Source organism: Mercurialis annua, linkage group LG3 (genome assembly GCF_937616625.2).
Source record: "Mercurialis annua linkage group LG3, ddMerAnnu1.2, whole genome shotgun sequence".
Lineage (NCBI taxonomy): Eukaryota > Viridiplantae > Streptophyta > Magnoliopsida > Malpighiales > Euphorbiaceae > Mercurialis > Mercurialis annua.
The window spans coordinates 4295474-4310335 of NC_065572.1; the positions used below are offsets into that span (position 1 = coordinate 4295474).

The 14862-nt window shown below is 36.7% G+C and overlaps 1 protein-coding gene across 1 annotated transcript; it reads left to right on the forward strand.

Annotated features, from left to right (window-relative positions):
* Window positions 1-649: 649 nt before the first annotated feature.
* On the forward strand, window positions 650-3280 carry LOC126675319 (pentatricopeptide repeat-containing protein At3g49170, chloroplastic). The gene has a single exon (XM_050369940.2). The coding sequence runs from the start codon at window positions 691-693 to the stop codon at window positions 3241-3243; it is 2553 nt and encodes an 850-aa protein (XP_050225897.1). The 5' UTR covers window positions 650-690; the 3' UTR covers window positions 3244-3280.
* The last annotated feature ends 11582 nt before the right edge of the window (window positions 3281-14862 follow it).

Here is a 14862-nt window from a genome sequence, read left to right on the forward strand (position 1 = left end):
TTGGATGGTTTACACAAATGCTTCAGTTTTTCATTCCATTTAAATTTGTGAATATAATTTTTTTTAGAAATTTCTTATAAAACCAAAATTTTATATTTATTCTTCACAATTGATTTTTAAATTGATATTAGTTTCCAAGTTAATTTCAATTATGAGATATAAATATAATATATAATTTGTTAAATAACACAAAAAATTGTAAGTCACTAAAATAAATTTTACAATTTTCTCTAAAAAAAGTTACAGAACATAAAAAATAATTTTTCTATTTTTTTCTCAATAGAACACATGCGCCAAGTGAAAAATTAATTTAATTGTTACACCGTTTATTTTAAAAAGGAGGATATAAATTATAGTAATAAGGAGTATGGAGATATAAATAATTTCATATATCAAATAAATAAGAGAAAATCATAATTAATAAGTGAATGTAATAGATACTTAACACAAATTGGTGGAGTTTTTACAAAATAATTGTCAACCCCATTATCAATTACTCCATCCAACATTCTTAAAATCAATTAATATAAAATATTAATTTGCAAATCAAAAGATTATAATTGTCATAACCTGAACTCGGATCTAGTCTAGAATACTTACTGTTTGGGCCTTCCGGCCCAAACCACAAAATTTGAGTTCCATTTATACCGTAATTTGAACGAATTTGTACCGTTAATTCACAATTCCAAAATGATAACCACATTATCATCACTGCATTCACTTCAATTTTCCCGCCATAATCAACCACCATTAACACCGCCGTCAACCACCTCCATCAATACCGGTAATGGTGTCAATAACCGCCTCATCAATCACCTGAAAACCGGAACACTCAGTAAACCAATCGAAACCCTAAACCTCACGACCCAAAATGATAAAACCCATCCCGACCTCATAACTTACTCAATTCTCCTCAAATCCTGCATCAGATCAAACAATTTTCAAAAGGGTAAACTCATCCACCGTTATTTAACTCAGTCCGGAATCGAGCTTGACTCGGTTGTTTTAAATTCTTTAATTAGTCTTTACTCAAAATGTGGTGAATTAAATACTGCAAATGAAATTTTTATAAATATGGGTGATAAAAGAGATTTAGTTTCTTGGAGTGCTTTAATTTCTTGTTATGCTAATAAAGGAATGGGATTTGAGGCAATTAGGGTTTATATTGATATGCTTGTTGCTGGGTTTTTTCCTAATGAATATTGCTACTCTGCTGCTATTCGGGCTTGCTCGAGTCGAGAATTTTTTCGAACGGGTGAAGTGATAATGGGGTCTTTGTTGAAAACTGGATATTTAAACGCGCATGTGTGCGTGGGTTGTGCTCTAATCGACATGTTTGTTAAAGGGTGTGACGATGTCGAGGAAGCATATAAGGTGTTCGATAAAATGCCCGAGAGAAACATTGTTACTTGGACTTTGATGATAAGTAGGTTTCAACAAATGGGCTGCTATAGAGATGCTATTGATTTGTTTATATATATGATTTGTAGTGGGTTTGTGCCGGATAATTATACGTTGAGCGGGGTTGTTTCTGCTTGCACGGAATTAGGGTTGTTGTCATTTGGGAAGGAGTTGCATTCTTGGGCTGTGAAGTCTGGATTGTCGTCTGATGTTTGTGTTGGGTGTAGTTTGGTGGATATGTATGCTAAGTGTGCGTCGGATGGTTTTTTGGATGATTCTAGGATGGTGTTTGATAGGATGATAAATCATAATGTTATGTCGTGGACTTCTATTATTACAGGCTATGTGAATGGAGGCTGTGATTGGGAATCTATCGAACTTTTTATTGAAATGATTGCAGGACATGTAAAACCGAACCATTTCACTTTCTCTAGCATTCTCAAGGCATGTGCGAATCTTTCCGATCTACAAATGGGGGAACAGTTTTATGCCTATGCGGTGAAATTAGGTCTTGGAACAGTTAATTGTGTGGGGAACTCTCTTATTAGCATGTATGCTAGATGTGGTAACATGGAAAATTCTAGGAAAGCCTTCGATATTCTGTTTGAGAAGAATTTAGTTTCTTATAATACAATTGTGGATGCATATTCAAAGAGTTTGAATTCTGAAGAAGCATTCGAACTCTTTAATGAAGTTGAAGATAGAGGGGTTGCGGTGGATGCTTTTACGTTTGCTAGCCTTTTAAGTGGAGCTTCTAGCATTGGTGCAATTGGAAAGGGTGAGCAGATCCATGGTCGGATACTGAAATCAGGTTTCAAGAAAAACCTGCACATCTTTAATTCCTTGATCTCTATGTATTCTAGGTGCGGAGATATAGAAGCTGCTTTCCAAGTTTTTAATCAAATGGGAGACCGCAATGTTATCTCTTGGACTTCAATGGTCACAGGATTTGCAAAACACGGATTTGCTGCAAGGGCTTTGGAGACATTTCGAGAAATGCTAGAGGCGGGTGTTAAGCCAAATGAGATTACATATATTGCTGTTTTATCGGCATGCAGCCATGTAGGGTTGATATCCGAAGGATGGAAACACTTCAAGTCAATGAAAATGGAACATGGAATAGTTCATAGGATGGAACATTATGCTTGTATGGTTGATTTATTGGGCCGATCAGGTTGTCTTGAAGAAGCTATGGAATTCATCAGTTCAATGCCCTTTGCTCCTGATCCTTTAGTCCTGCGAACTTTTCTTGGAGCTTGCAGTGTTCACGGAAATATAGAACTTGGGAAACATGCAGCGAAAATGATTCTTGAGCAGGATCCCAATGACCCAGCATCATATGTCCTTCTATCGAACTTGTATGCTTCTGTCGGTCAATGGGAAGAAGTGTCGAAAGTTCGAAAAAACATGAAAGAGAGAAATTTAACTAAAGAAGCAAGTTGCAGCTGGATAGAGGTGGACAATAAGGTGCATAAGTTCTTTGTGGGTGATACTTCGCACTTGGAAGCACCGGCAATATATGAAGAACTCGATGAATTGGTTCTGAAAATTAAGGCACTGGGATATGTACCGAATACTGATTTTGTTCTTCATGATGTAGAGGAGGAGCAAAAGGAGCAATATCTGATTCAGCACAGTGAGAAAATTGCTGTTGCTTTTGGTTTTATAAGCGCATCTGATACTAAACCAATTAGGGTTTTTAAGAATCTCCGCGTATGTGGAGATTGTCACACAGCATTCAAGTACTTTTCCGTTGTCAAAGGAAGAGAAATTGTAGTAAGGGATTCCAATCGGTTCCATCATTTCAAGAATGGGAAATGCTCGTGTAATGATTATTGGTAATATGGTCATTCAAATGATGTATAAGAGACCAAGCGAAGAGAAAAACATTAGTGGTATCCTGTATATTCTTATTCTGTAAGCTATTGATCCATTTGTCTCATGAGGATAAAACGCAATTGTGTTTGAACACTGTACAGGTTTTGAAGTTGTCTTCCGGAAAATGTTGGAAACAGGTAGTAAGCCAAACAAATTTATATATTTTGCTGCTGTATCTGCAAGCGGGCATGTGGGTTTGATATCCGAAGGATGGAAAAATTCGAGTCGATGAAAATGGAACATCCAATAGTTTTCAGGGTGGAACATTATGCTTTTACAAGTTGATTTACAGGCCTAATCGGGTTGTCTTGGAGAAGCTACGGAATTCATTAGCTCAATGCCCTTTGCGCGTGATCCTGTGTTCCTGCAAACTTTTTGCGGAGCTTGCAGAGTTCATGGAATTACGGAACTCGTGAAAGAAGCAGCAAAAATGATTCTATGTTTTTACACAGATGTAACAACTTGCTAGTTTGCACTTGTTGTGTGCAATATTTTTTCCTGGCACAAATTCTGAAATTGTCTCGTAAAGTTCGGAAAGAATTTTCGTACTTCTTCTGTCAATGCTGACATTCTAGATTTTAATATGCAACATTCTAACTGTTAAGGGCAAAATGTCGCAAAAAACAAGGCTGTTTCCGACAGCAGATGCAATTGGCACAAATGGAGCCTTTTATGTCAATTAAAATTTTGAAACTGATTACTTATTGTTTAGCTAATGGATGTTTCAAAGGATTCTGTCTTCAACTGCATTGTTAGGGCTCAAAAGAATCAACAGCCAAGAGAATTATATAAATGTCAAGGACTTCTGCGTCTTGCAAATATACAAATTTATGTAATTGAACACTATCTAAAATCAAATGGGAACATGGTAGTAAGTAATAATCAAAACATAAGAATCCGAAGCAGTCAGCATAAATGACATAAGACATTTTTATTGATAGCGGACAGGAAATAAAATTGAAAAATAAATAATACTGACACTTAGAAAGCCTTGGCTCATTATTTGAAGCCAAACAAAAATTAATTCAAGATTACATCGAGACTAAATATGAGATGGGAATGAAGGAACTGGAGTTGGCCAATATGGAACTGAAAGCACAAGGTGTACGCCGGGATTGAACTTGTCGCTCACGTACAGTTTCTTAAATTGCACGAAACTACAAAACTATTATCTATATTCAAATAGATAATGTTTAAGTTGGAGTTTATATCCAAATAGAAAAAATCTTAGAGAATCTTTACAGATCTGAATAACGGACCGAATTTCAGAGTCAACGCGCTTTTTCCGAGTCCTCGGGGGATCCGGTATTGTCCTTGTGGATTGAGATTATATTCCAGTTGAGGCGGATCTCATAGATTCAGTCACTGGTTTCGTTAGCGTTGGATCTCCTGCGACTCGACTCCATAGTTCTTATGATAGGATTCAGTATCCATCATTAGCCCTCCGCAAGTGAGCTAAAGTCATGTCATTTATGCCTTGGTACATTTTAGCTCCTTTTGAGGCGAGTCGATTCATATTCCGGCGTGTTGTTTTGCTTCTTCAACAAGATTCATATTTTTTCATCTCTGCTATGTGTCGTTCATCGGCCATTGTTGTTGCTGGATGGCGGACAAGTGTCTCATTTTCGTGACATTTGTCGTTCATCCCATGTGTGAACTCATTTAAGATTTTGAATGTTTCTTCCAGGTCTCTCGCATGGCTTTCTGAATTTTCGCTTTTGATGATTAGATCGTCTTACATACACTTGGACTCGCTTTCCGATCTCGTCTTTAAACATGAAATTCATAAGCCTTTAGTAGGTCGCTCCTGCATTCTTCAGTCCGAAAGGCATCTTCGTGTAGCAGTAGGTTCCCTCTATGATAAATGACGTTTTTTATCTTGCTCCTTCATCTGTATATGGTGATAGCCTTGGACATCATCTTTTAGGCTGTACATCGCGTGTCCGGCCGGTCGAGTCGACCAGCTGGTCAATATCGGGCAGTGGATGGCTATTTTTGGGGCATGCCTTGTTCCAATCTATGTGGTCTACACACATTCTATTTTTCCCATTTGCTTTCTCCATGATCACCACGTTGGCTACCCATTCGGGGTAATGTACCTCCCTGATAAATCCTGCTTTCTTGAATTTTTCTATTTCGTCAGCAATTATTTTTTGTTTTTCTTCAGAGAATTTCCTTTTTTTCTATCTTACTGGATTCTCCCATTCGGCCACGTTCAGCTCGTGGGTTATGATGTGTGGATCTATTCCGACGATTTCTGAAGCTTTGGAGGCGAATGTCCAGATACTCCTTTTCAGCATAACCGTGATTTCCTCTTCAATTTTGGAGTTTATGCCGACTCCCAAGTTCACTTTTTTCTCCTCATTGAGCTATAGTTTCTTCGTCTCGCCCTCCAGGGTTGTTTCTTTTTCTTCAATGTCATGGTTAAGGATTTCCTCGATTGGCAGAGTTTCGAAGGATTCCTTTATCGCTTTATGATAGCATTCTCTTGCAGTGGCTCGATTGCCTTGCACTGCAACGATTCCCTTCTTCGTCGATATCTTCATTGTGAGATCTTTTATGCTCGTTATAGCTGATGAGTCATGGAGGAATGGCCTCCCCAGGATTGCATTGTATGGTATATCAATATCTACGATGTTAAATCGTGTTGATAGCTCCTCGTTTCTTCTTTCTCTTCCTAATTTTACATCAAGAATGACCGTGCCCATTGGTATGATGGGAGATCCGCCAAACCCAGTTACTGGGATAGCATTCCTTTTTAGTTCTGCAGGAACTCTTCCAAGGCTTTCGTAAGCTCTTCTTGTCATCAAATTTATAGCGCTCCCTTCATCAATTTATATCCTCTCAACGTTCTAGTGTTCTATGATCATGGCTATAACTAGAGCCTCGTTGTGTGTCTCAGTAATTCTTCTGAAGCTTCTTCGTCGAATGTTACCGGTAGTGGTATCATAGATTCTTGCATCTTTCGTTTCTTCCCAGCGGGTAACACGATGTGCTACTTAGTTTGTTTTTGAGGTTTGATCCATCAGAAGTCATCTTCTTCAATGAATTTGTTTAGAGTTCAGAAAAAACTTCTTCTTGTTTAAAGTTTTTGAAGCTTTTTCCCACAGACGGCGGCAATTGATGGAGTCTGCCTTCTGATCCGGTAGATTAACCTGCAAAACATTGTAAAAGCTAACCGGACGGTGGTTGTCTGATCAACTCTCTAATGCTAAAGTCAGTGTTGAGCTTTGAGCAGTGTTTTGAGTGTATAATTGTGTGTTTAGGCATATCTCAAGCTCTTTATATAGTAGTTGAATGTATACCTTGTAGACTTGAAATAGGAAAGTGACTTCTATTTAGATTGAGATTGTATTCCAGTTGAGGTGGATTTCATAGATTCGGCCACCGGTTTTGTCTGGTTCAGCCCTTTAGACGGGAGTCAGATATCGTCTGAGGTTGGATACCCTGCAACTCGGCTCCATATTTCTTATAATAGGATTCAACATCCATCATTTACTATTTTATAGTCTTCAATTCCTTTTAATTCAAAGAAAATTGCTATATTTGATGATAGTCCTAGATTGTTGGATAAATTTTCTATATCAACTTAAATATTAGCATGTTCACATAAAATTTGAACAAGTTAAGCTAATAATGTAGAAATGGTTCTAACTTTTGTTATTAAAAAAAATTATTCAATATCTAAAAAAAATGTGTAAATAAAATATAAGTAAAATATATTAATATTAAGACAAGGCAAAGAATTAAAAAAATATATTATTTAATTTCTTGAATATTCATATTTTATAATAATATTTAGCACAATTTAATAAAATAAGATAATTTTATTAATATTTATTAAACAAAATCCTTAATGAATCGGCCTATTTACGCATAAGGTTGTTGTGTAACCTAATTAATAAGGTTTTGACGCAGTAGATACATTAGACCTAAGTGATCATTAATTTATTTTGGAATTTCAGGGGGGGTCCAATGACCTCCTTGGACCTAACATGGGTCCGTCACTGATTTTTGCACTTGATGTTTAGCCACTGAAATATTATGGGTTAAATGCAAATTCATACACCAACTTGACCTAATTTGCAATTACAACATAAACTTTTAAACTTGGCAATGTCGGTAACCAACTTTTATTTCTTGGCAAATTGGTACACCGACCAATCATAAACCGACAAATGGCGGTTTATTACAATGTCCACGTTAGTGTTTTTTGAGTTTGGTGTATCGATTTGCCAAAAGTGTAAAGTTGGTTACTGACATTGCCAAGTTTTAAAGTTTATGTTGTAATTGCAAATTAGGTCAAAGTTGGTGTATGAATTTGCATTTAACCCAAATATTATTTGGTTGCAGGTCACTATAGAACTTGTAGTGAATATGATCCTACTGATATTAATGACTTTTGGCAACTGATCGAGATTCAGCCCGAAAACGAGCATGAGAATGTCAACACTCAGCCACAAGATAATCAAAATGGAATGGCGATTCAGATGATGACAATCATGAAAATTCGGATGATGATAACCTAGAAGACTTTCATCCAGTTGCTATGGCCCAAATTCTAGTCGAGACCGAGAAATTCGAACATATTGATCAACATTATGTGACCATTGAATCTTTTAATGTTTTCGGCTATGCTAATTTAATTGCGATGGATGCATTTGCGGTCGAAAACGTAGATAGTTTTATCGAAGAGAATGAATTAACTGAAATTAGAGAAATTCACTATCAGGATCGTCAAGACAATCTATTAGACACCAGAACATTAACTTGGAAAGAGTTTACGGCTAGGATTCGGTGGGTTTGGGTTGAGCTGATAGATGAGTAGTATCGACTATATTACTGTTTTCGGTTAGTTTGGTTGTTAGAATTGAATTTTTTTCTTGTACTGAATATATGTCTTCTAGTTACTCGTTGATAATGGAAAAAGGAATGATATCTTAGAAATTAATTCAAATGATTCAAAAATATTTATCATTTTTAATTTATTTGATTCATAGTAAAAAGAAGATTAATTCAAATGATAATGAGTATATCCAGACTTTGATAGTAGGGGAAATTATAATCATATGTCTGATTCTAGATATAAACCTGCATACAACAACATCTAAGTTGATGAAAAAAATGAACTGATGTGAACGGAGCGGGGTTCGGGGGCCGCTCGCCTGTCACGACCCAAATTATTGAGCCGAGACCGGCGCTAGGGAATGGGAGTGGTAGCTCCGAAACCCGTAGCAAGCCTAAAACCACTAATAATTTTTCGCAATTAAAAACATATTATTAATAAATATCAAAATATCATACTAGAGTTTACAATATAAAAATACTGTTTGAAGTAAAAATATTTATCTAGTACTGACACCTACTGACTACTGCAGCTTTAGGAACTCATATTTGTGCAAGTCCAATGACTTCTGGCACAATGGAGATGGCTCGTCTGATCCGACTTCTAATACCTGCAAACATCAGAGTGAGGGGTCAGTATTTGGGAAAATACTGAGTGAGTATGCAACTTATAATCGGTATTATCAAAATACACATCGCATACTCAAATATATATATATTTATCTCGATATAATATGAAAATAACATAATATTCATATATAGCAGATCCGACCGAAACCCTAATCTTAAACTCTGAACTTATCTCATTCCGAATATTCGAATCAAACTGATCCAAGTGGTCCGACCCGGGAGTGTTCACACTCAACCACGTCAGCCGCGACCAATCTCTTAATCTCAAAGTGTGAGTCCAACTCACTGGTGGGTCCAACCCACTAGATACGGGGCTCAGGTTACACCGTAACCGAGTTCTCACTCGTATCCCATTCATATCGTATGCGCATTTCGTAATCTCATAGACAATCTAGACACGCTAGACTGACTCAAATACTGGTGATCACACAGCCTATTGACACCCAATAGGTAGTTGGTTTCTTCGGATCGCACACTAGATATTCATATTCAGAACAATGAATATAACATCATTCATGTAATCAAATTCATCGAACATAACATCTTATACGCACAAATCATATAAATGCGATGTATTGATAATAATATTCATAATATATGAAAATAACTTTAATAAAAATAATACGCGAAAGTAATTTGCCACTCACAGTGACCGCTATCCCAAATTGCATTATCGTCCGATCACGTAGGTTCCATGCGTCATTCGATTACGTAGCTATTCCAGCTCGTCGGTTTAGTAGCTTGTCGGTTCGTCAATCACCTATTCAAGTTACCGTACGTTTAATTCATAAACATCATCTGAATACTAAACCCTAATCGTAAGCGATGTGTTTTACGTCCAAAAATCACGTTTTCGGAGTCCAAAAGTTACTATCGGGTTAGGGTACTTCATGTCGGGCCTCGGAATGACATTTCCATGAAGAAACACGCTTGGCATATCGTGCCAAGCCTCCCTCACGTCGTGATAATGGTTTCTCACGTCGTGAGGACCCTTCCTCACGTCGTGAGGATCATGCTTCACGTCGTGAGGCATCCCTCACGTCGTGAGGATCATTCCTCACGTCGTGAGGAACCATAAACAGACCAATAGTCTGCCTCGAGGTGGTTCCAACCTCTTAAAGACCCTTAAATCTATTCCTTCATACTCTCATATCACTTTAACACAAAACCCATATCGAAATCCATCAACAACGTCAAAACAATACGGTTACGATTAGTTCGACACGTTCATGACATAACAGCCCTAAAATATTGATTTCCAGAGAATCAAACATCCAAATTACCTTGATTTTTAGGGCTGAGAATATAGAGAATCCTTTCCTCTTTCCAACGCAATAAGAATCGATCAATTCTGAGTTCGAACGAAGAAGTTATGCCGATTGGAAGTTCGCTTGCTACACGAGATCATGTCTCACGTCGTGAGACATTGTCTCACGTCGTGAGACACCCTTAAACAGCCCCAAAACTTTCCTCGACATGCTTCCGACATCCCTAACTCATTCCGACATGTTTCTACATCAATAATACACAATATTCAACTCGTATATCATTGAAAACATCAAAAACGACGAGGTTACGATTGATTCGATTCGCTCAATATAAAACAGCCCGTATTCATTAATTCCAGCAACAAAAACGTCGAGGTTACCTTAATTTGAAGCTCAAAGATGGTAGAGGACTGAATTCCGAACAATTCGATATAAAGAACGCTCGATTTGGACGAGAAACGGCGAAACGGCGGCGGAACGTATCAATCGTCATTTCCTTTCTCCCTTCCCTTCTGCTCCTTCTCTTCCTCTCTGGAATCATCTGATTCCTTTCTTTCTTTTATATACATGTTGGCTAATTTGCCACTTTGATCCTTCATTTCTTTAACTTAAACCAATTTCCTTTTAAACTTTCTAATTTAACCATACGGTTAAATTATCCTTTTAACTCAATTAATTACGTATTATTTATATTTGTATAAATAATACTAACTCAATATTATTATTTTCCGTCAATAATCTTTTAATTACTATTCTCGAGATTTAGTTGGCTAATTTACACTTTAGCCCTTGAAACTTTTCAAAAGTTACAATTTAGCCCAAACGCATCCGCGTCCAAATTTTAAAAGGTCTCCGATTGACCCGAAACTTTTACCACATATACTATAAAACATTTCGCGGATCTTGGCGAAATAATTTCCATTTTAAGTCGTAGTGGCTAAATTACCACTTTAGTCCCTGTACCTTATTTCGAGCTTTTCTTGACATTTTTCCTTCTAATTCCAATTCTAACTTTAGAATTGAAATATAATATTAAGTTTCTCGAAAATTATTTCCAATATCACCACCCTGGCGAAACAGGACTGGACACGTAGTCCAATTAAATGCTTAAATATTTTGGGGTATTACATTCTTCCCCCCTTATAAAAATTCGTCCTCGAATTTTCATATACTTTTCTTACTTATTTTAATCCTCATCATAATTATATCGTATACCTTACGATACTTGTTGGCGCGTGGAGTCATTATTTCAGTTCTGTACTTCTTGTACATTACCGTCAGTCGTCATTGACGATCTTCCTGTAACCTCCTTCTCTTGTATCTTGGATACATAATTCTTTCATCTGTTCTTTATCATTAAAGATGATAGTTCTGGTTTGAGTTTTTCTTATTCATCACTGGCTGATGTAGAAAACTCTCTAGTTCACACTATTCAGTCTTCTTCATTCAGCCGTTATTACGACTTGATCTTGATCTCAAACATCTTTTCTTACGATAATATTAGTCGTATGCAGATGTGTTTACGACTCGTTGTTCTTGATTCTTTACCTTTGTTCATTACATCTAATCTTGTCATTTTTCCTGGTCGAGTAATGTGAATACTCGATTAGCTCATACTCCTTTACTTACATAGTTTCTTTCTTATGACCGTAATCACGGTCTGATCTTTATTTATCACCGTACTGGGATCTTCATCCCACTATCCGTTATTCTTTTATGTATTTATGTCACTCTCCTTATCGTTGTTTATCCTAGTTATTCATGAGGTGAATCCTCATGACATATCCTTATAAGGTCTTTATTTTTTATTTTTTATTTTTTATTTTTTTTTCGTAGGACTCACTTAACCTTTTTCTTGCGTTTTCATATTCCGTATTCTTCTATATTCGTTTGTATATCCTTTGATCTATTTCTTTTTCTTAGACGTGACGCACTATTCTTGAAACTTATTGTCCCTTCTTACGTCACGTCGATCTGTTTCACCAATCTGGTTCTCGATTAGATAGAATCCTCATATTGGTCGCTGACTTCTTATTTTAATAAGATAGCGCGCGACCAATACTTAGGTAAGCTTTCTTTATTTGTAATCCCTAAATGAGAATCTTCATCCTTTTCTAATCTTATACTTGCATCAGAATATCCTCTGATGACATCGTTACTTGCTCCATATTTGATCTTTTTATTCATCATAATCTAACTCTTTCTTATCTATTCCTACTTTTGTTCATATCGTAGATGTACTTCTTCGAAATTTTTCTTTGACTTCTTGTCCTTTGTCAACCAATAGGATTCATAGTCTAACTGCTATAATCCTATGGTACTCCTCTTGCGATCCTTATTCACGCTCTTATCGCGTTTCTTGATTATCTTCTATTGCATTCTTTGATTTCCTCCTTAGCGCACCTTGTACATAGTGTACTACTTACTTTTAATATTCACAACATCGATCATTAACAGAGAGTTGTGGTCTTCTTCGTCCAAATTTCCTGATGTGGTGTGTTCCCAATTGTATACGTATATCATCTTATCGTATTTGTACTATTATCATGGCCGTCTAAAAAGCCGATCATAGGCGGGTATTACCTCTATCGCATCTCGTATTCCTGACATTTCTTGTTTCGGCACTCTGAACGTCGATTACCAATTAAATAATGGGTCGCAATTCTTTTGCCTGAATTATCGACGTAGTGCATTCTCCATTACTTACATATCGTCCTATTGTACCCTTACTGACATCTTAACTGTCAGTGGATCCATTCATATGACTCTATCCTCTTTATCTTTCTTTGTTTCTACGTGTCCATGACTGCATAGATTTCCATTTCTCTAATTTCCTTGTCAATTCTCCACATGACTTTTCTCTTTTTCATTTCTCAATAACTCTTATCAAGTTCCTTGCGACATACGCAGGTTATCCGTACTTTCCTTAACTCTGTCTACTTTAACTAATTTCTTATTATCCATAATCTACTTTTGCGTCTTTATACTTTATCATATACGTCATGTACCTTTGGCCATCCCTCGACCGTACGCAGGAAGTTAGTGGAATACTGTTCCACTGGTAGTATTCCTTGTGGAAAGGAGCGCATTTTCCTCCTAACCTGATCCAAGGTCATTTATGCCTAATTATTGGCTATCTCTGCATCCTTCCTCAGATTGCGATATTTTCGTACACGGGACCAGAAATGCTCACTCCGGTACTCCTCGACATCGGACTTGTCTGATTATTCTCTTTTTCCCCAAAATCCTCTTCCTGAGAATCTTCTCCTGGGAATATCTCAAACAGGTTTGATTGTGTCTAACATATCTTAATCCTTTAAGGATCATAATCAATCTCTCATATCGATCACATTATGCACTTTACTCTTTATTTGATCTGGTTTGAATTTTAAGGTTTAGCACTTCACAAGCATCCATTACATTTGTACCTTGATCTTTCCCGATTATCCTTAACCGGAACTAATAGTTGAAAGAGTTTCCCCAAATCGGGTCACAAACTTAGTTCATGTTATTTGGTCTTTCACCGCTCTAATCGCATGTCGGAACTAGTCATAGGTTGAACCTTTCATCGACATCTTTATCGACATTACTATTTGTCCGTCATCAGCTCGATGTGTACGAGCATCTTACTTTACTTTCCTAGTGGATTTAGCATACCGCTTAATCCGTCAAACTCTTTTAGTCTTAACTTAAGTATACAAACATCAAATCTCTACAAGTGTTCCTTTCTTCACGTTGATACTATCTTTATATCCATCGTCCTATCATTGGCACACAATTCCTTATGTCACTTACTTTTACTGCTAACTGATTCTTAATGATGTTGGGTTATTGCGGCACATCCAATGCCTGTATATTCCCACTTTGTCTTGCTAGGTTCTCATTAACCTTTATCTCGTCTTTGGCCTTTACTGGCCAATTAGAGTAGATTGCATTCGGCTTGGTTACCTCGATCTTCTTCTTGCGTCTCATACACTTGTTGTGCAGCGGCACACGTTCGCGCAGCTCTTTGTTCATAGTATAGCGATTATATAAAGGAATACTGATAAATTCCTTAAAATATAATCCTTACTAATCTTCATGTCTAATCGATGTCCACGTACGTTGGACTCTAGGGACGTCTCTTATTGCAAGTCTTATGAGTGTTCTAACTCATCATAGACTAGCCAATTGCCAAAACATATACTCGCGTTGTATATATTAAACGCATATTACTATCGTAGCTATAAGCATCTATATTGACCGGATTCAAGAAAATCAGTATTCCCTAGATTTTCTTGATTACGTATCGTATCTTAAGTCTTGCAAGCATTCCGCTCACATGGACTTAACCAAACATCAAAAATATCAAACACAACATACATGTTCTATACATTATTAATCAGATAAATTATTATCCGAACACATATACTATTCTAATTGCGTACTAGTTTGTTCAATCAAGGCTAAGTTCAATAACTAGAGGCACAAATCCTATATTCTCTCAATTATACATATTCATTCGTCTCATAGCCTTGATCACAGCTTGCTCGCGAGCACTTCACTTCCGTCACAGAGTTCTGGTCTAGGTATACTTACATAAAAACAAAACTTTTTGAAAACTCTTTCAAATAAAACGACTCATTTGAAAATTTCATTTTAAATCTTAGCAAAATTGTGCACTAGGGTGATGACGTCTCTTATCCCCAAAGAGTTCTGAGCATAATGCACATGATGCATGTCCTATTAATGCATGTATTGATGTATGTAGTGATGCATTTCTATCAATGTCGTGGAAATTATCAATGACTAACACAGGTCTAGGCACAATTATGCTTTTAGAATCGTTAGACAAATAACT

Coding starts and splice junctions, on each gene's coding strand:
- LOC126675319 (XM_050369940.2), top strand. CDS start 691: ATGATAACCACATTATCATCACTGCATTCACTTCAATTTTCCCGCCAT.